This window comes from Micropterus salmoides, unplaced genomic scaffold, assembly GCF_014851395.1.
Source record: "Micropterus salmoides isolate LMB-PRFRI ecotype aquatic unplaced genomic scaffold, ASM1485139v1 Ms_hic_scaffold_5, whole genome shotgun sequence".
Lineage (NCBI taxonomy): Eukaryota > Metazoa > Chordata > Actinopteri > Centrarchiformes > Centrarchidae > Micropterus > Micropterus salmoides.
In genome coordinates, this window is record NW_024044237.1 from 30,611,005 (window position 1) to 30,633,888 (window position 22,884).

Consider the following 22,884-nt stretch of genomic DNA (forward strand, 5'->3'; position numbering starts at 1 on the left):
TCTATTTTGTTTGGCGTTGGAGTTTTGTTTTTCACTGACCTTGAGGGACAATTTCAGTAATATTCAGAGAGACAAAACTTGTTTTATGTCTCCAACAGAACACATTTCTGTTGACAGGGCTAATTGTTAAGTGTGTGGTTGCTGATCTCAAAGCCAAAGAACCACTTTTGGTTGTTCCACTAAAATTTGTATAACTTATGCATAACCACAGACCTTTCTCTAAATTGGCACTGCTTTCTGGTCATACTCTATCCATTGTGCACAGTTTCAGAGTGCTAAGATTTTCTAATAATAGAATATAAACTACTTGGCAAGCAGGACTGCATTTAAAGATTCCACCTCCTTTGAAAAGGGGTTGGGCTTTGCAAAAGGGAATTCTATGTTTCATTTTGAAGTTATTGGTCCAGTTCCAAACCCATCTAGCCTCCAATGATCAAAGGTCGAGTCAGAGAAAAGCCTAGCAGGAGGCTTATGCAAAAATGTCATCTCCTTATTGCGAATCAGCCGACACGTTGGAAACCATCGGCACTCGTTTAAATGTCAATATACCCAGATGCAGTTTGGCTGTGCTTGGTCAACTTTGAAGTATGTGGATTGAGAAAAAAGAGAAAAGCTTCTTGCTCACGTAAATAGAATTTGGAGGGTTTCAAAATTTGCATTGATTAAATTCCTCAACCATGTACACGGTTGATGTTTACTCCTTCAGAATACTCCATATCTGTAGACAGTGATGCCCAAGACAAACCAATGGCAATTTATGTGGGAGATAGTGCCCTAAAAGTATTTATTTATGACAATCGTAATGTTTTCAAATCATTACTTTGTTGCTGAGACATACTTAATACATATTCTTATCTTTTATTGTTACTTGTTGTTATTTTTTCCTCTCTCTCACTAATATCATTCTCATACCAGGGAGATAATAAGCAGTTGGAAGAGATGATGATGAGATGACGGGACATAAAACATTCCTTGAAATCTCAGCTACTTTTTTCACTGCTCCGCCTCTCCAGACGAACAGGATCTTCAGCCCTGATCCATTATGTTAATGGTGAATTACTGGGTCACACATCAAGCACTATGTTTCCACCTTTAAAAGCAGGCCAGACATCCAAAATCCCATGACAGAACGGGGGACTTCTGGATCTGTTGGAGGTAACTACCGGAGTGGAGTGGTGGGGGGGGGGGGGGGGGCTGATAGCATCGCTAGGAATTTAAACAAAAGTATTTTTTTCTCCCTCAAAGCCGCCATCTTTCAGTCTGACGGTTCCTGTAAACATCATTCCAGCACACAGCATTATAAGACATGCTACTCCACATTCCTTTAGCGCTTTTAAAAGATGGAACAAATGTCTAAAATATTGTATGTTTACTAGTCTAGAGAACAGAGCATTTACATCAAAGTAAGTTGCGTTTTAAGTACTCAAAGGTTAGCAAAGGTACATCTCTGATCATCTCTTCACTCTTGACAGATAATATGAATTAATTTTTTTGTGTTGTGATTTCTATGCCACTCACTACAGCTGCGATGTGGTTTATGATGCAATATTTAATCCCATTTGATTAATACATGTCTATCTTAGTTTTTGACACTGAAAAAAACACATACAAAGATAAAATGTTACTTTCTTTGCCAAAAAACTTTTTATAATCATGCAATGATATCAATGTTTAAAAAAAGCACAAACTGTGAACTCTCAGTGATATAAAAAGCCTTCAGAGATGTTGCAATAGGCCTTTCTCAATTTAAAAACCACTGACCTTAAAAGCAGTCCTCACACTTTGGGTTTGTATATAAAAATGCATACCTTGGCAGTATGCAGAGAAGGGAATGTACTCTATGTCCAACCAATGGCTACCTGCTGCATTTCTCTTTTAGGCAGCATGATATTCAATGTGCACATTGTACAATTCCCGTCTAAACCAGGATATAAAGATGCTTTTAGGTTTCTCCACAGTGAAACAAAGACATATAATAGGTCTTTTCTTTTAAAATATAGTCCTCATTTTATTAACAGAGGCCAAATAAAACTCATCACATTTTATTTACAAAGGGAGGCAATAAATATCTTAATAATAGTCATAAAATTATTTTTGCTTACATTTGTTTAAAAAAAATCATAAATGTGTCATGTTGTTAGTAGCAACTCATACAAAAACCTGCCAGCAGACAGGTGAATACATACTACTGATGAAAAGGGAGCTGGAGTTTATCGTCAGTGAGAGAAGGAAAGACAGACTTTTCCCTTTAGGATTCAGACACAAACTCATGTTGCAGAAAATGTTCCCAGAATCCTGGACAAGTTGCTCATCTGAGAAGTCGTCTTAATTGTCAAATGTGGATTTATGAAGTGATTGGGTTGGTCGGAGCTACAGAATTCCTGTCTGTGGATCAATTTTAAGCTTTCCCAAAAGCATCTTTGAGAAAGGAGCGAAGATGAGCTCACAGTCAAAAGATGATTTTGGAAGAAAAAAAAAATAAAAAGAAGAGCTCAGTTCAGCTCAGTGTCGACTGAAAGCTTCTTCTTCTTGAGATTAACTGAACACAGACAGTCAGACTAGGTAAAGATAAACAAAAAGAACAAGGAGGTAGAGGAAGTCTTCATCACCAACCCCAAAATATTAGCTAGCTCACACTCAAAGAATCAAGGCATCCTTTTCTGGAACAACTTTAACACATGTGAGGATGAGCTGTTAAAAAGCGAGTCCAAGGGAAGACGAAAGGGATTAAAATCTGTCTCCTGAATGTGATGAAGCTAGAAGACTTTGTGGAATATGAATCACATCAGTTGTTATATTTTTGTTTGTATTGTATTGTTTTGTGTGTGTTTAAACAAGACTTAAGCCACAGCTGGTGCCTGACTAGTCGAAGCATGTCGTGTTTTAGCTGAATCACAGACTGCATGGAAATGTCAAGGAAATCACACACGGTACTCAGAAGGTTCAGCGCATTCCAGGGGCAACGAGTGAAGCTGAGGTTGACAGACATATGGAGGGGGGGGGGGGGGGGGGGGGGGGGGAGAAGAAGAGAAAGACCTGTAAAATATTGCACTCAAAGCTACACAGTTATCCCGGCAGCAGTGTCACCTGCGCCTGCCACCTCTCTCCGTTTCATCTCCATGGTGTCTGATTCCAGTGGAAAGTATGGGATCCGCGTTGTAAGGGGCAACACAAACAAAAACCGACAGGTATTCCAATAAATCTCTAGTTGGCTGATTTTTATAACATTGTGTCAGCTCCTGCTTCAACCCCCAGTGTCAAAAAGAAAGCATGCCTTCAGCTTGCAGTTCAAACGTAGCTGAGGACGACGGCAACAGGAATTCTCTCAGAGGTCCTTTAGTTGATCCAGTATAAATAACATGACAGGCACGTTAGCACAATGACAGCAACCCAGAAGAATCCAAGAGTTAGGAAATATTCAGTCATCCTGAAATACAAAAATAAAACATCTTTGAATTTTTATGTTCTTTTTGTCTGTCTTTCTTTTACAGGAGTGAAGACTTTAAGGTGATTCTTTTAAGACAAGAAGCTTGAGATTTTCAGATACAGTTCCCCCCCCCCCACCGCCGAGGAAAATTAATGCTGTCTCATTGGTCCCATCAGTTCCTCTTGGAGTTGGGTTTTAATCGCCGAGCCCTTCGTGTCCGCTTTGTTACTGTGGTGAAACGAAACACCTCTGGTGGGTCTACCCTTCCCCTCGGCTGGCGCTTCATGAAGTGGACTTCCTGTTGCCTCTGCGTGGTCTGCGAGCCTTTCTTGGGCCGACCCTTCCTGTTGAATCCGAGGTACCATCCTTTGTACTTGGCCGACACAAGAGCTGTGTAGTTGTTCTCCAGGAATTCTTCGACAAAGACACACTCCTGCTTCCTTCCATCGGGCTGAAAGAAGGAAAGATTAGGACATTAATTAATTATTACCATGGCAGCATGATCTTTTCTTTACCTTTTCTTCAACTAACATTATGGCTTATTTTCATTGCATCAGTGTATTTGGGCTCAGAATGTTTTGTTGTGGTTTTGTATTTTCCAGTTTGGTGTAAATTAGTATAAAATATAAAATGCTGGTTATGTATAATGTGAGAATATTCATTCAATGTGATTTGATTATGAGTCAAATACCTAATTTTCACAAGTCTGTAACATCGAAAACATTAGCTCACAGATACAATAAGGCACGAAAAATGTCACTGAAGCATAGCACAAGGTTTAAATTATGATTGAAAAGAACAACTTGGCTTAAACTGATATTTGTTGTTCTTACAGGTCTTCCCATGAGCTAGGAGTGAAACTAAGATTAAATGTAAATGTGTTCACTTTCACATGACTAGTGCACTTACCTACATGCCTCTACCCTCTCTACTGCACAATTGTAACATGAAAGTACTTCCTGTTTAGTTGTACCTTTTCACAATATTTTAATAACTGAAGAAAGTCTTTATTTCACTTTCTGGGCACAGACCACATTACAGTAGCTGTATTTTAAAGGAACAGTTTGACATTGTGGGTAATACACTTATTTGCTTTATTCGCCTTACAGAGTTTTGAAATTCCTTATCAATTCCATGTGTGTAAGTTAAATAAGTAGCTACAGCCAGGAGATGCTTAGCTTGGCTTAAATGTGCATAAAGACATAAAGACTGGCCTGTTTAGCTTCATAATTAACAGATAGATGAAAGAGTGGTATCGATCTTCTTATCTAAATCTCCACAACAAAGCAAATTTCCAAAAACATCTTTTGCTTTCAGATATTGAGCTATATATTCATGACAATGAATAAGACCTGGCTTCAATTTCTTTCAAAAACATGTGCATGGTGTATAATTAATATGCAATATGAAAGTGATTTAAATATACAAATGTTAAAAACTAATAGAAATCTAGAGGGTTCTATGGTCACAGCATACCGTTTGCAGTGATGAACCTAAGAAGTCATGCAATTCTACAACACTCTGAATATATGGTTGTTTATTAAGATGCACCTCACTGTAAACAAATTTCATGGAGACATTTTCTTTGGAAGAAAATAGTTCCACTGAAAACTGTTTAGCGAGGTCTGCGGATTATCCAAGGTAACAAATGTCAGGGACAGATATCTCAAAAGCTGGGCCCATAAAAATCTTCATGTCTACATAGAAAAAGTGGTAAGTCAGAAAATATGTTTTTCTAAAATTTGGGTGAAAAGACCGTTTAAAAATCTTGATCTGGGAGTTTAATTGAATCAGTCCAAATTTCTGTGATTTACAGTTCAAATTACTTTTATCATTAAGCAAGCTGACATCCACCAACAATCAATAATTTAAATGTAATTTTATCCCATTTTTAAAATAATCCTACAGTGGTTTAAAGGAGGAAGTCAAAGAGGCCCCAGCAAGTAAAACTCAAAATGCATGTTTCTAACAGATGACCATGATGAGAGAGTGAAAACTTGTGTGAATTTTTGCAGCCCCACCAATGTTGACAGCATGAGTTATTAATGCAACAAAATCACACGTGTGCCTCCACAGTGTACGTTTTTCAGATATTAACTTCTTTTCCATATCGAAGCCGTCGTCCACAGAGTCACGTGTAGTCATCCTGCGCTTGTGGCCACCTGGTGTGACTAAATGATATAATTGCAATGGCATTCCTCCTAAGTGACCATTAGTCTCTCAATGCATTGTGGTGATTGCAGTCCATAATTGACTGATCGAGTGTCAACGGAGTAGGCCGATTACGTAATGGAAGAAGGACTGTAAGTTATCAAAGGGGTTTTGTTAGGGTGTACAAAAACAGCAGGAGAAAGCAGATCTGATGCTATGTTGAATTCAGCCTGGATTAACAGCTCCATTTAAAATATTAATTTTGATATAGAAGTAAGTAGCAATTTAATTTTGAAAATACTGAGCTTTTACTAAAGGATCAGCCATTTTTATAATATTCCTAAAATTACAACCAAGAGATACTCACCCTTCCAACTATTTTGCCTTTTTCGTTCATGCAAATGTAATGTTCGCTCTCTTTTCCTTTTATACGAATGTGGCTACCGAAGGTTTCTGTCTCGACAACAAGAAGGGCTGGAAAAGAAAAGAAAAAGTAGACTCTGTTAAGGGCACGTTTAAGTCTTTCTACTCACACAAACATAGTTAAAGGATTCCCATACATGTAAATAAATCTGGTATGTTTTTTTCACTTACGGTCAACGGTGTCTGGGCTCCTGTACATTTTCTAATAATCTTAAATTGACCTACAATTATCATATTTAATTCCCAGTACTGTAAAGGAACCCTGCAAACTAAAGGCTCTACAATTGAAGGGATAACACAGAGCTTTGTCAAGCACTGAGCCTAATAAAGAAAACACAGTGTGCACTAATGAAATTGTTTACAGTATGTTAGGGTCATTAAGTTGGTTTTTCATGAATACGTTGAGATTAAATTCCCTTTCATTTCATCAAGTTTTACAGGACATAATTAGCTAATCTTAATAGTTGAAAATCACAAACCAACAAAAATCTGTAAGATCCAGAACATTTAAACTTGTGATTTTGGGCTATAAACTGACTTGATTTGATGCCCAGTGCAAACATCGTGTGAGCATAATCTTTTCTGTGAATGTGGAGAAATACAGTATGTTTTAAGTTTTTTACTTGTTTCAAACACAAAATAACAAACACAGATGCATTATAGGTCTCCAGAGCTAGTACATTGTCTATTAAATATATATAAAGTATATAACTTTCTTTATACAATACCACATATGAACCAACAATGCCACCGTCACTTCAACCTGACGCAACAGAGCTACCGAGACGCATCCCGGCGGCTCTTTAATCCCCTCCCCACCATCCCAATTGTTAACCCCTACGAGGTCACCTTTGTCTCTGCTTGCCCCTCGACCAGCAAAGAGATCTGCCAAACATTTGTGGAGCGGTTATGTGCCCCTCAGGATTAGGTTTCAAGTTCCCTTTAGTCTGTGTTCACTCAATCAAAAAGTTAAGATGATCCATTTGTTTAACACACAGGGCCATTCAGTAGCGCTCAAGGGAGCAGAGAAAGAATAGGCGAAGGGGATGGGACAGGCTCGAGGGTAGAAGTAACTCCCCCCACCCTAAAATCCAACCTTGGGAAGAAAGTGAGAATAAGGAAACCTGTCTCAAAGGTGAAACAAATGGAACGTAGAAGTTATTAATTCTCTTGTTTCACGAGACTTCTGTTTGTACGTCTTATTTAGGAACTAAAGAAGAGCATTTCTGACTTCTTTATCACTGGAACAGTCAGTTTGGACCTTTTTGGGGTCCTTGAGAAGGAATAAAATCCAACAACACTGGTTTTCATATAAATTGGATTATGTTTAAAAAGATATTTCAGCTCTCAAAGTCCAATCAGGAGTCATTTGGCAACACTTTGGCGGTTTTGCACAGACCCAAAATTCAACCTCAAGAACAAAGCCTCGATCCAGAACATCAGATAAAAACAATATTTCCCTCCCTACAGTAAGTTATGCTTTGTCCGTGACACTGTCCAAACCCTATCTTTGCTATATCTGTAAATGTATGAACAGGACACAGCCCTCTGAGTGCAGGAATGTTATAAGCTTTCCTCTGCTGATGGTAAAATAACATGTAGGGTGATTTTATTTGATCAGAACAGCATCCAAGAGCAAATATATTTGAGTCAGTGAGTAGTCACTGCAATGTTTTGTATATTAAGTCCGGGTATTTTAAACAACTCTCAGACTCAAGACTCCATTGGGGCCATAGTTGCCATATAAAAGGACAAAAATGAAATATGTGACAGAAGTTTTAGAATATCTGATCAATATTTTAACATTAAATCCCACTACCAGTGACTTCTCAACCTGTGCAATATGAACAATGTGCGGCCACAGGCATTTATTGACCTCAGCATGGGGTCACCTGTCAAAAAAGCCAAAGACTCCTGCATTAATTCCACATTGCAGCATTTATCAGTTTAAAAAGCCTTTGCAGTGACCTACCATCACTCTGGATGGACAACAGGAATCATTTACAACAGATTGTTCTGGACAGGGATTGTTCTAGTCTCTTAAAAGTAATGAATATGCTATACTAATACCTTGGAAGAATGATAACACCCTCACTTTGGCTGCACTGATAGGGACTTAGAGGTAATAAACCTCTACATCGAAGCAATATATTTCTTCTGTGGTGGTTTGTAGCCCTCCACCATGAAGCTGAAGTGACTGAGAGTGGATTAGGGTAAGGAGAGTATCTTCATGAACATTATTAGTGAGTGCAAAGGAGTTCACAGGTGCCAGGTACTGCAGCTGGATGGGGAGGAGGAGGAAGAGGGGGAGGTGGGGGACAGGAGAAGGAGGAGAAGGAGGGGCGGAGGGTAGAATTGGCAAGGCCTCATGGGAAACATTGGATCTGCTTCCACTCAAGCTCTAACAAGCAGTGAGGAAACTTCGCCTCGGCGCATCTGTGACTGAACACACTCACTCAGAGGCATTCAAGACCAGCAATTTCAAGCTGTGAGTCAGCTGTTAAGAGCAAAATATCTGCAGGGAAGCACAACACAAGTCCTGTTGCCTTATGTTTGTGCTATTGCACCAAGGAGTGCTACACTGACCATCAATTTACTCATCCACAACATTTGTTTTGATTTGTAAGTCCACATAGAAAGCAAAGAGGATCTGCTTAATGTTGATAGAAGCATAATATTTTTATCTGAAAATGCTAAATTCAACAAGCTGAGACTAAATTTGCCAAATACTTTTTGTCATCTGTGTTTTAATGCATTTTCATGTTAATTTCTGAATAAAGTTGAGTAGACTATTTTGCAGAATGGCAAATCAACATGTCAGTTTTGGTCCATATTAGGCGTTCTGGCAGAAATTCACACAGTTGATCTATAAATCTATCAACATAAAAGTAGACTTGCTCTGAATACCCAAATTCTGCAGTATACATCCATTGCATAGGCAGTAATTTCATAATGTTTTCAGCCACCTCAACCAGTAGTTGGTGCCTTTCAAAAGTCACCTTCCACTTTGCCCACTTTCACCATAGAGCATGAAAACCACCTCCAAACAATTGGTAGCATAAAGTAAAAGTGGCTGGAGGAGTGAGAAGCAGCTGAATTTAGTTGATAGGTGGTAGTGATTGCTCCTCCTGTTATAACAAACTAGCTAAAGTGTCAGGTGAGATGCACAGGAGTTCTCCCATACCATACTTGCCCCCATCATCTCCATTGGCATTGATTTTCTTCCCCAAGATCTGGACGTGTTTCCCTGTGGTTCTGCTGTAGAGCTGATAGATCCGGACCTGCTTCCGGCTGAGGTCGTCTGGGTTCCTCGTGTGGTTCTCAATGTAAAACCTAAAATCAGCAGAGCTCTGCTGGGACTCCTACATAGAGGTGTGAGACAGGAGAAAAGAGAAAGAGAGACAGAAGATGAAAGAGGGAAAGACAGACAGTGAGAGATCATCACGGCACAGGTGTTGATAGTAATGTGTGCTGTTGCTTTTATGGGCACTGTGTCAAAAAAATATGCTTCAGGGGCAAAAAAACTCAGATACCAACCTGGAAATTGTGGCTTTTTAATGTTTCTCTTCTCACTTTCAATTGGCACATTTGATATGCATTGCATTTACAAGCTGAAAACCATGCTATAAGATGTTAATGAAGTCACCATTTGAGGAAAAATCACACTGAGCAAGTGCAACTCCTATAGTGCAACCTTCTGTTGCTTTGTATTGAGACAGCAGTATACTATGTCCCCCAGGCGATATTGAGAAACCTGCACTCCATTTCCACAAGCAAGCAAGCCACTAGCAATTATACACCTGAAGCATCCAGACCTGTTGCACTATCATCAAACAAATATCTGCCTGCAGGCGAAGTAGGGTCCATAAATTAGGAAGCGCGGCAGGCGGAAGACAGGACTAAGAGATGGCAAGAGGCACCTTGAACCACAAAAACACTTATAGGAGGACATTTGGATCAAATTGTCCAAATCCATCTTTCAGAATTCACTAGCCGGCTGTTTACGTGTCACCTTAGACCTGACAAAGAAATAGAGGAAATCTTCGACAGCATGTCAAAAAAACAGCGGTCACCCAACATGTGGAAGAGCAAGAGGAAACGTATACTTTCAGAAGCCCTGGAATCTTAGTTCACGCCAAGATCCCATTTCTCCAGCTGTATGGTGTGGTAATTGCACAGTAATGGCTTTTTATGTGGCTGTTCTCAGGTGGCTAATTATATACACATTACATACCCCGAAGTCCTTGTTTTTCTAACTTCAGTAAATTAATGACATGCAGCAAACATGATTTGAAAGTGTGGCCTCAGAAGAATAAAACCTTAAACACAGAGAGGAAAAATTTACTTCTGCAAATCTGAGAGCAAATCTTATCGAGGCTCCAAACATGGTTCTTATGAACCAGGTGTCATACAAGTTGTGCCCCAATTCCGGCACCTAATCCCTTAAAGAAGACCATCTACGAAGATGCTCTCACTTTGCTCTCATGCCCAATAGACTATGAGATATAGCATACATAAACACCATTTCTCTGCCACATTTGAACAACACTTTGTAAGAGGAAGGACTTGTTGGCTCATTATGACATATTCGGTCTAGAAATGTGGACCTCGTAGGATCCAGCCCCTGAACAGGGACACAGCTTCTGTATCTTGACACGTAGGAAACACGCCCATAATGTTACTTTTGGCATCAGGCAGTGTAGAAAATGAGAGGCTGCGTATCAAAATGCATTACTGCAACAAATTTGTGGTGTTAATATTAACTTCAAGGCATCAAAACTTAAAAATCGAGATGACTTTGCTACATGCCTAAAATATAGTTTTATTGGGCAAATATTTATTTTATTTTTTTTTTTATGGTCAGTACCTCTTGGAAGTAGCAGATTTTGCATTTCTCTCACAAATACACTTTTCATGCACTGCTCTATTTGCTCATTTCCCCCCTCATAGTTTCAACTCCAACCACTTTTTTTCCTAGACACTTTTACTCCAAGTAAGTATTACAACATACAACACAACCTGCATAACACAACTGCATAGCCCTGACAACACACTGTCCTTTAAATAATAAATAAATTTAAAAAAATATATAGTCACACACAACCTGTTCCTTAAACCTATAAACTCAACCAGGACAAGCAGGACTCAACCAAGAGATTTTCATCAGATCAGGAAGCTGATTCAGTTCTGTACAAGGATTTGTGTTACCTTTCTCATAATAAATGCATACAGACAAAATGTGTAAAACTACATTTACTGTATATTGAAATTAGCGGTATGTTGAAAAAGCTATCTTAACAACAATGGTGCTTTTTTTAACATTTGTGATCCTAAACGAGAGAGTCCTGCTCCTGGAAGCTTTCGCATTTGATGTTCTAAACATTTGGTGTCTTGTAGGTGTTCCTAACACCAGAAAGTGATACATTTAAGAGCTGCAGCGGTTAGCATGAGCAGCAGTAGTCACAATGGCAAAGAAAAAAGCATCACCTACACCTACTTTTCATCCAAGGAAGAAGACATCAGAGTAGCACTCAAATTGTTTGACTAACACATGATCTCTGCACTTCACAAAAAAGAGAGATTACCACTAATGTATGCGGATTTAAAATTAAACATTAATGCAACAGCAAAGTGTTCATCCTGAACTACACACAAATGTCTTGAAAAGGATACACTCATTTCAAAAGTCAAACATTAGCATCATCTGTTGTCAACTCTCTCTCAAAATGAACCTCAAAGCTGATGAGCAATAAAAAAAACCAAACACACAACAAAACGTGGCATAACTAGGCTGCTATGGGATTTATCCCAAATCTCCCCATCTCTAAACAAACATAAAGGTGTGTTTGGTAGACAGTTGCACTTTGCGTCAAGGGAAAGGCAAGCCTAAGCACATGGCTGAGGTGAATACAAGCGACAACAGTTTTTTTTATCACCCTGTCTCCTTTCTTCAAAGACACAGCATGAAAACGGATATGGTTGAAACTTCAAAAGTCTGGCGCTCATCTTCGCCCAGGAAGCTTAGTTGTCGCATCCATCTAAGATACAACTTGCTATGTGCTTGACACACACAGACAGGGTCACACACACAAATAGGGAAAGACACTCTCTCATGTTGATATATTTAAAGTTTACTTCCAACTGTGGTTGCTTCTGTTGTTCTCAAGAAATCACAACCACAGCACAGCATGTAAGAGCCATTAGTTGCAAGTAGCAGTGCTGAGAAACATAATGTGCCAACAACATGGACAGGCAATATGACAGGAGGGCATTAAAGGGCTATTCCCGCATTTTTTTGTTTAATCATCAGCCCGAAAGCACTCAAAGAGCCACAATCCATTTCCTTTGTGAAACAATCCCTTTATCTAGTCTGACTTTTTCTAAACCACAACAAACACATAAATCACATTAAAACAACAAAAAACATCATTCATCAGTCCATCTCATACGTTGGTTGGCCCACATTCTGCATCCTGCAGAATTCTGCAACTTCATCCTGTCTTACATTTGAGGAGTGGTCAGTTGACACTAGCTTTGTTTGTGCCAGCTCTGTTGGAATAATCAGAGCACATGTACTTACATAATATAGCAGTTTCTAGTTGTTGTTTTTTTTTGGGGGGGGGGGGGGGGGGGGGGGTCCAGTTTTATATTTTGTCTCTGGGATTTAAAAAAAATAAAAAATCAGACAAATGGATAAGAAAATTTACTCCACCAGTTAGACCATTTTGACCAGCAGCACAAAATGGAAAAAACTTAAAATGAATTTTACATAGTTTACAAACAAACTTGGTATGATTCAGTTTTCTTTGACAAATATGTAAATATTCTCGACAATCTTTTAGAGATATAATTACATAAAAACTACAATCAAAATGCTGCCAAATGTTGGATACTAATTTGGAAGAAAATTCATCCCAAACATGGATGAGTCTATCCTGTTTTAATATTTAAGATCACAACAACACTGAGAAATTAATGCAAAACAAAAGCACGTGGAGTATTATGATCAAACACGTCATACCAATAAACAGAACAGATAGCTTTATGAGGTAAGCAGCGCTCTCTTTGCATCTTATCTGAATCACAACGCGCAATTAGGTGAATGGATGCCTGCAACTCATTACTGTTCAAAGTGAGACGCAACTAATAAAAACTGAGGCAACAAGCACCAGATGAGCCCATCTGTTCACAGAACAACTTTTAACTCCAGGGATCAAAATATTTACTACACAATTCTGCTGTAAAATACTGAAGCTGCTACTTGAACTCCAGATTTAAAACAACAGGTTTAAATAAATTTCTGCCAGACTAATAGTCTAAAAGCATTGCTCTTAAATATTAGTCCGGGTACAAAACATCTGATAGATTTAGATTAGAGTTTCCCGAATATAGGGACTATACTGCAATAATTGCATTTGTATCTCCTAAATCGTATCGCGGTTATGCTGCTATAACATTAATGCAACTGCAAACTGTAGTGTCTTTACAGTTCGTTTACTTTTTCATACATTTTGGCACGTCGATACTCTCCTGTATCTTCAGTAAATGCATTGTACTTTGACCCCCCCCCCCCCCCCCCCCACACACACACACACACACACACATACTTTTTTGCAATATCCTTGTTTGATTTTATCATTTATTTTTTCCATACCACATGTTTTCCTTCTAAAATGACCGGCCGATTTTTTACCCCTTTCAGGGCCATAATTAATATTAATTTATATGCATTTAAATGAGGCCAGTCAAACCTGGGTTTAATATTGAAGGGACCACCCTGAAATAACCTATACCTTTCATCAGCATTATCACATTTCACGGGGAAAAAAGTTACACAGTGACATGCAAACACATGGACACAAAAAGGAGTTGAACGTGGGAGAAAACATACCTGTAGCTGGAAATAGAGTACCAGAAAATGTAAACACCTACGTGGAGAGAGAGGGAAAGAGAAGAGAGGAGGGGAGTGAATCACACAGACAATTACATGAATAATAAAGGCAGCCAACCTGAACGAAAGCAATGCGCAAATGTGAAGCTTTTGGCGACTTCTATTGGTAAGAATGCATGATTTTATGTGCAAAAGGCAAACGGGGGTATAGAACACTTACACGTATATGAACCTCGAAGGCAGCGGATACATCTTGTCTTGCAGAAATACACCTGCTTCCACAGATTTAGAGCCCCGGGAAAGGTTGGCGAAATCGCCCCCCTCTCTCTCGCTTTCGCTCCCCTGGGCGTCCTTTACGCACACAACTCCGGAGGTAAGTAGGAGACTGAATCCCAATGTAAGGATATATCACTGGAAAGCAGCAGCAGAGTCACGGGGTGCAACATTAGGTGCTTCCTTGTTGCGGGAATTATCCAAAAGATTATTTTCCCCAGCTCAGTCCCCCCGCTCCCCGAAATCCCACAAGGTCCAGTAAAACGGTGCCAAGCGTGGAAAGGATTCAGAATTCAACCCCTCCAAAAAAAAAAACCTCGCTCAAAAAATTATCCTCTGAGTTTTGAGCACCTTCAGCCAAGTTTCCCCACAATCCCAATCCTTCTGCTCCAGAGATCACAGGCTCCTCAAGTCCGTCCGTACCTGCCGGGGATTTCTACACCTTGCATGGGTCATTTTATTCTACCAAGTGCTGCGGTGGAAAGGGGAAACGCGGTGGATAATAAAATGCCTTTCCGCCAAAAACAAGTCGATAAAAGTGGGCAAACAACTTGCTTATCCAGGAATACAAAAAAAGTTGTTTTTCAAAAAAAGTTTTGTGGAAATCGCAGCGGCGGATCCCTGGAGAGGTTTGGGGGCTAATGATGGCGCAGCAGTGCCTGTCAGTGGTGTTTGTGCGTCTGCGGCTTGAGATTTGGGCACAGAGAGGCTTTTTTGTTGTTGGTGGGTGGAAACGTCAGCGGTTTGCACCTGATAGGGTAATCTTGAAGGGACCATCAGCTTGAGAGGGTTTTGCCTCTCGCTGGGCAAAGCGCTGCGCAGAGGAGAACAAGAACAAGAACTGCTTTTTGTTTTGTTTTCCCTTTTCTAAATCAGTTTTTGCTAAAGTAAGTTTGGTAAATGATTTAATTAGCAGACCTATTCCGATATTGACAAGGACAACCTAGTTTAAAATATTAATGTCTAATTGGAGGCATGGGATGATACGAATTATTTTGTTTGGTTTATATGAGTTTGAGCAGAACAAGTTTTCATTTAATTTAACTTTTACAACAAACTAAATCTTTAGTTTTTGTTAGGCTACTTTAAGGCCTGTATAATAATAATTAATAATTATTATAATACTTATTACCAGCCTATACAACTCTTTATTTTTCACCAATGGTAAATTGGTGAAAAATAAAGAGTTGTTCTTTTGTAACAGCTACAGAAACTGCTTGTCTCTCTGTTATTTGTGCTGGAAACTGCTGCTGGTTTGTGGATTGGCCTCGCCTCTCCCAGACATCATTCAAATGCAGGTTGTTGTCGAGCTCGATTTTTTTCAATAATGTGCTATAACTTAACCCGCATTTAAATGAAAGAGAGGTGTGAATGTGTTTACGAGCTGGCAGCAGTAAAGTGAGCCCACATCCCCGCTGCCATTTACAAAAGAAAAGAAAACCTTTGTGGTTCGCGTTTATTGTCCCATTAAAACTGGATCCTCGACATTCCAGCCCCATTGACATTCAAAATGATTCTATATGATTACATACATAACTTCACATGTTCGGGAATTCAAAAGGTCTCCTGTAGTGAGTTCAGTAGGAAATGAAAAGGAGTGTGTGATTATTAAGAGCTCCAGTTGCTGATCAACATAAGTCAAAATAAACAAAAATTAATTATTTATCTGGAAGAATATTCATGCATGTTATTTGAAAGACTACAAGTGTTTATGATTCATAATGACAAGTTAAATCACAAAATAATTTGTATTGTCTGCAAGTACAAATGTGGATAAAGTGGGTTGATGTGGGTTTATGCTGTGATTCATGGCAGTCTGCCTAACAAGAAGGTTTGATCCTGTCAACCACAGTGCACTTTAATCATCCCTGTAACACAACTGATGTATAATATCATTTAAAGCATGACTAATTTAGACTTGTCTGCCTAAGGGAGGGAAATAACAGGAAAAAAGCAGCAAATAGTAATTATCCAAACAGATAATTTGATGATTTCTTTACAAAAAAAAGGCTTTGGGTTCTGTTTGATCGAATAAGGCTTACATCAGCTGCTGCTCACCACCAATAAAGATTTATCTCAAAGTCCAAAATAAAGGCACCCAACTGATTTTAAGAAGGCAGGATGATAAACAGCAATTACCACACTGACTGTGAAGGAGCCAGCATTGTGGAGTCACTCATCGCTTCTTAAGCACATGTTTGTGACAAACTTCTGGGAGCATGACTGTAAATCCACAACTAGGAATAAAGAGCCCAGCAGCAGGCTTGGATGTGGCCACCTATGAATCACAAATAGGAGGAAACGTATCTCCGCTCATGGCAAAATGGAAGATCCCAGATTTTTAAGACGGCTTTTATCATTTTATCATTCTGAAGAGTATGAGAAATAAGTAATGGCTACAAGCCAATTTTTGGATAGTTCCGCCATGCACTTGTCTGGACTTCCAGTCACTTTGGCAGCTGGCCAATCAGGAGTCAGAGGGACCAAGTTATTCTAGAAATGTAAACTGATATGTGGCACAAAGGAAAGCAACACTGAGAAATAATACTAATAATACAAAATACTTTAATTACTTTTCTGTTCTGCCTACACATAGTCTGACTGACAAAAAGGTCTTTATAATGACCTAAGTTCTCTGTTGAAATTAAAGGACTTTATTGGCTATGTCCACTTTGAAGACCCACTTGCGATGTTTATCCACATCTATCTCTGTGTAATGTTGAAACTGTGGAACCTTCATCACCAAATCCACAAAGAAAACAACTGTGCAACTGTTGTAGAGCATAAAGTGATACTTAGTCAAATACAAGGCGACAGGCGACAAACAAAATATTTTAGCTGGCACATTGCAGACTTGAAGGATTGGTTCACACAACTTATTTAAAAATATATTTTGTAAATAATCTAGTCATCCAGACTATTTTACTTGCCAATTCAGTAAAAGTACTTCAGTGAGTCCTACGGATTATCCAGAGTAAGTGGGACATTGTTTTTGCTGCTGAATTTTTTAAATGTAATCGTTCAGTGCTTTATACAGCACTATAAATTACATTCCATTTACCTCTATTGTAATGCTGTAGTGGCAAAGATCTGGGCAACTAAAATCAAAGCAGTCTGCATGACAAGAAACTATTGGAGGTAACTGGGAAAATATTTGTTTCAGTTTGGATGAACTGACCCTTTAAAAGTAATGACTTTAGGTGTGGATTGCAAAATAAATTTTCACACCATTAGTCAAAAGAGTTGGGGCTCCTACAAATTGCCTGCTGCTGACACCATTTTAAAAAGTGAAATAAACTTGATAAAACAGCAAGAATCAATCACATGCAGTTCGCCGCTGGTCGAGCATAACAAGAGTGAGCTTTATGAATGAGGAGAGCTGTTTCCCAGTCCATTTTCTGAGGCTCAGAGGAGGGGGGGGCAGCCACTCAAGAGTTGGGATAAGGTTACCCACAGAGATTAGCTGACAAGAGTGAGGGAGTGACAAAAACAAGCAAGCAAGTTAAAGGTCTTAGTTTACCTGGCTCCCTTTGCTTGGCAGCCAATGAAAGTGCTTTCAAACCACAGATTCAAACGATGCCTGAAATGGTCCTCTGCAGCCACATTTGCCAATTGTGTTTAAATTTTGATGAAAACAAATTTAACTTTAAAGTCAAGAGCTGCAAAGTGCCGAATTTTATTATTTAGACAACTCCCAGACCCCTTTCAAGCCTTTGAATTTGAACCTCGCCGCGTCCGTGCAGCAATGCGTGTCTGTCCACAGCGACGGGACTGTGGGAATGTCACTGAGGATATCTCATTGAAGCTAAAAGAGGAGGCATCTGAGGGCCGGGCGAGCGCTCAGTGGTTCAAAGGGCCCTAGCAGGCATTTAGGGCTTGACAAAAGAACTTGGCAGATCAGTAAGTGAAGCCCAATGTACTACATTAGTGTCAGGACCCCCTCCGCGTCCCTCCCACTTTGCACTTTCATCTCTGACACGGACATATTGACTTTAAGGAAAGGAGGGGTGCCAGGGCTGCGAAGGAGGGGTGGGTATTGGTGGTGTGTGTTGGGGGAGTGGGGGTTATGTCCCATTATATTCTCAAGGTGAGGCGATTGATGCAAAGGGGTGACCACTGAGTCATATAAGCCACCCAGAAGCCTTTTTTTAACTAGAAGTCACAGGCCGACAAGCGTGTGAGACAGGACGGCCCTCTTCCTCTCATCTCACTGAAATCACCCTCACCCCATTAGTAAATGCTGACCCTACCCCCGTCTCTCCAAACACACACTCACATCCCTTTTCACACTGCCATGGCTTTCTGCAGGCTACTGAAGTCCAACGGGTAACGTGGGTTTGGGTCGTAACGGGGTCGCGACACCTTGACATTGCAGAGGGTGACAGAGAGAGGAGACAGAGGAGGGAGGGTGCAACTAGCCAGCTACCTCAGAGACCTTTCAAGTATCACCTGAAGGAGTGGGAGGAGGAAAAAAAGCGGGAAGTGTTTTAGTAATTTGTCCCCCGTCACACGTTGTTTGCATGGAGTCATTAAGGGCCATTTAGGTTTTGCCTTGAAGGGAAGAGGCCACAGAACTTGGGTGCGGGTGCTCTTTGTGGGAGAGGCAGTGGGAGTGAAGAGTGAAAAGCAAAGCGTCGCTCTTCAACAAATCATCTCTGAGCACCGCAGTACATGCAGAACATATTAATGTTTCCACTGACTTCAGTTGCCTGCTTGACATTAATGATGATTTGCTCCATCTCATCCAATGGGGAGTCATGAGTTGTCCAAAAACATAGACAAAAGTATGGGCTCTCTTGTTGCTAGTTGTTAACACGTGGAATAACTTTATATGACTACATGCATTTTGAAGACATCACTAAACTATTCTTACTTGGATGAATTCTTTGGCCATTGCTCAGTAAAGATAAACTGCCAAAATGTGTCACAGTGCTACAATTGAATAACAATCAGCTGACAGACGCCATGTGTTCTATGTTTTTGGCCCGTGTTTGACAGATAAATGTTAAGTCCCTTGGACGAGCAGAGGTAATCAAAAAGTCTCGTTTCTGTTCTCAGACTTTTGATGAACAATATGAGTGCCTTAATGAGATAATAAGCCTTCTGAGTTGGGTGGACTGGAGGTGAAAGTTTGGGAAGTAAAATGATGTAAGTGTTTTTTGTCAGGTCTTTAATTTCTTTTTCCTCCCTGAATTGAACCTGAATTATCGTTTTCTTGGATAGCCATAATTACCAAATTTAGGGGCTGGTTGTTTGTAATGTGACATAAAATTGCTATACAAACTGGTAAGGTTTTAAGGTTATATTCATTGACACAAAATGTGTTATTCTTTGACAATTATTAAAAACACCTAGCTGCCCTGCTCTGATATGTGAATGCATCTTCAACTCTTAAAGAAATGGCAGTCTATATATCTCCTTAATGACACAAAGTAAATTAAAAATCTGCTTAAAAACAGCTTTGAAAAGGTGATGCTTTAGAATCAAAAGGATGTTGAAGCCCACCAAGAGTGTGACCTGGACTCACCTACATAATTTGATGAGGACTTTGATTTTAAGTCATTACCTTCATGTTACGGGTGAGAAGTACTAAGTGAGTGTTCAAAGCCGAAACCTGTCAGGCTAATGTTTATCTGATTATTGTGCCGCCTGAAAAGCACTTCCTCAGGTGCAACTGGTCGGTTTTGTCCTTGTTGTGGCAACACAAGAAATTGGTCTCATCTTGTGCAACTATCAAATTAACAGATAACAATGAAAAGGGGAGACCTGTTTTGTTTAAAAAAAAAGTATCATTGTATCTACTCCACTATGTGCCACATGTACCCATTGTTCAGACTAAAGTTATGCTGTTTTAAAGCTAGATTCAGAAACATTGCTGACTCAAAATTGGTAAATTTATGACAAATGACAAGAGGGATAAAGTGGAAACGTCCAGTTTTCTCTGCTAGTCGCTGTTAACAAGACAATTTTGATTCCTAAGTTTCAATTCAGTACTTCCTGTTAGTCCAAACCTGAAAACACAGCCACATTAATAGGAAAAATGTATGGCATCTCATTTAAGCAGGATTAGGTGTTTTAACATACGGCTTGCCCACTTTTTGTTTAAGACTAACTGAAATGAGGGAACCTAATCCTAACCCTGGTTTCACATTTGCACCATCTGGACAGAGGAACAACCTCAATCCAGAGCAATACAAGGGGTCAATTAGTCCACTATAAAATTCCTGATGCTCGCCCTTACAATTTAAGTTCAACAATAAGTTGCACTGAAGTGCAGCTGCTGCACACAAGTCCTCCCAGTCACGGAAGGTCCCACAGAAGTTGGAGTGGAGTCCCTCCTTGAGCTTCCTCTGCTCTGGTAAACTAGCCTGAACCTGTAGTTCCACTCATCCTAATCGCTGAGCCCAATCCATTCCCCTGTCTAGCACCTCTTCAGAGGCCGCTCGCCCCTTTGTTCTGACAATACACAAACGACTATTCAAATGGAGGGACTCTGTAATCAGTGAAATACTAGCCTCTGGGCTTTGTAGAATAGAAAAAAAGGGAGGGGGCGAGAGAGAGAGCAACATAGAAAGAGAAGAGAGAAAATCCATCCATGACCAATCAACTCTAACTACCTGTCTGGCTTTTTAGCTGCAGATGTTATTTGGAAAAGAGGGGGGAAAATGTGCCCATTCCAGATGTAAGATGTACAAAGGGAAGGCAGGCTGGTACCTCCACCCACCGAGAAAAAGGCTGGATCCTTCCACAGCCATCCAGCTTTGATATGGCTGATGTTGTTTCTGCCCTTGCCAACGCCATTTCCTTCAAAGAAATATGTGATGCATTGCATCAGCTCAAACTAAATTTAGACAGTATAAATGATAAAATAAAATATGACTGATGCAGTCTTACTGTCAAAGCATGCTGAGATCTTACAGGATCATTTGTTGCTGAAGTTCACCTGGGAATGTTTCTGGATCTTGGTAAAAAAGTATATAAACATTTAGATGAAACTTTATATAGTGAGTATAATCCTTCCACCTAAAACGTTACTTCCTATTTGAGTCAGAAGTCTTAAGAAGACGTGGATACAGGTTCACTAGTTGCTATTAGCTAATAATGTGGAGTGCAATTAGTGAGGAGACAAGAGACAGAGATGCGTCGAGTCAGCTTTACTCTCCACTTCAATATATCACTGTACAGCGTACGAGATCAAAACACTACAACCCGTTAACCCGGAACTCTCTAACCAACACCTTTCCCTTAAAGGTACAGTCCCTTGGTGAATGTCTCTTTTAGTGTTAGTTGCGGGTCACCACAATAAAATGTTTGCTGTACATTGTTTGTATGTGCTTCACCTTACGGCTAGAGCTGCTCTCATCTATAATTACTTAAATTAAATGCAACAGTAGAACAACCTTCAAGTCATGCATCAGGACGCAAAAGCTATAAAAACAAGCTAGCTAAGCTGTAAGATGACTGTTTGGTATCCTGTTAGGTAATAGGGCGCTGTCGTCCTGAAGGTAACATATTTTGTTTTTAATTGAGTTCCTGTAATTTTACTTAATATGATTTACTACTGGGTAATCTATGAATATAATGTCATTACGCTGATATCGTTTATCAGTCTTTTCCCATTTTTTAGACTGTTATAATTTTGTGATGTTATTGTGCTGGGCAGATGACACTTTGTCAATATATCCACATTACAAATGATTGGATAGCCTATCTCTAAGATTGGAGCTATGCCCAAATCAATACTGACAAAATCAATTTATCTTGATAAAGAATAGGGTGTATCCCTGTTATCAGTTTCCAAAAATAACTGAACAGGATTGATGTTATGATTGTTACACCTACAGATCGACCATCTAGTGATTTGGTGCAGTCCAGACAACTTGGAACTCAACGCTCCTAAGACAGTGGAGATGGTTGCGGGTTTCAGGAAGAACCCAGCCCTACCCGCCCCTATCACCCCGTGTGACTCCCAGTGAACATTGTGGAGACCTTGCTTTTACTGGGCACCATCATCACCTAGGATCTCAAGAGGGAGCTCAATATCAGCGCAAACACCAAGAAAGCCCAGCACAGGCTGTACTTCCTGTGGCAGTTAAAGAAATTTAACCTGCCAAAGACAATGATGGTGCACTTCTAAACCACCTTCAAGTCCATCCTCCGTCACCATCTGGTATGCTGCTGCCACTGCCAAGGACAAGTTCAGATTGCAGTGTATCACTGACTCTGCAGAGAAGGTGATTGGCTGAAAGCTGCCACCTCTCCAGAACCTGTATGCCTCCACTCTGAGGCCAGCAGAGTTTCAGTATTTCAGACACCCCCCTCCGATACTGACTCCCCTTCTATAGACACCACAGGATATATTAACATACAGTCTCCACATCTTACTCCTTACACACATCTTTTGGACTATCATCTCTGTACATTGCACTTATTCCTTATATTGTGAATAATTGCATATTCCTGCACAAACTGTACAGCTCTTTCAGTCTAAAAACAGATATATTGTACATACGTTTTATAATATTTAACTTCGTATGTGTATTGTCAATTTTTCTATTTTCTCTTTACATGTCTTGACTTTTACTTGTTTTTGTTTATTCATTTTTTTCAATACCAAAGCAAATTTGTTAAAACATACTTGGTAATAAACCTGATCTGTTGATCCTGGCAGTGGTGATGCATTGAGCTATTGGCCGTGTTTTGAATCCAACCCGTAGCC

At 39.7% G+C, this 22,884-nt stretch overlaps 1 protein-coding gene across 2 annotated transcripts; it reads right to left on the reverse strand.

Moving 5' to 3' along the window:
• Positions 1–1,982: 1,982 nt before the first annotated feature.
• On the reverse strand, positions 1,983–14,864 carry fgf24 (fibroblast growth factor 24). 2 transcript variants are annotated; one of them, XM_038699995.1, is made up of 5 exons: positions 14,113–14,864; positions 13,893–13,929; positions 9,195–9,363; positions 5,946–6,052; positions 1,983–3,878 (listed from the first exon to the last, which is right to left on the reverse strand). In XM_038699995.1, the coding sequence occupies exons 1-5, from the start codon at positions 14,142–14,144 to the stop codon at positions 3,600–3,602; spliced, it is 624 nt and encodes a 207-aa protein (XP_038555923.1). In that variant the 5' UTR covers positions 14,145–14,864; the 3' UTR covers positions 1,983–3,599. The 2 variants fall into 2 exon arrangements, with proteins under 2 accessions (XP_038555923.1, XP_038555922.1); XM_038699994.1 differs by having other exon boundaries at positions 9,186–9,363; positions 14,113–14,860.
• Between the last annotated feature and the right edge of the window lie 8,020 nt (positions 14,865–22,884).

What these genes read in the sequence shown, in the direction of transcription:
- fgf24 (XM_038699994.1), bottom strand. Translation starts at nt 14,144, where the DNA reads ATGTATCCGCTGCCTTCGAGGTTCATATACGT. An exon ending in CCTTCGAGGTTCATATACGT is followed by an intron (nt 13,930 to 14,112) that starts GTAAGTGTTCTA and finishes CTCTCCACGTAG; the next exon opens with GTGTTTACATTTTCTGGTAC. An exon ending in AGATGATGGGGGCAAGTATG is followed by an intron (nt 6,053 to 9,185) that starts GTATGGGAGAAC and finishes TTTCTTTTCCAG; the next exon opens with CCCTTCTTGTTGTCGAGACA.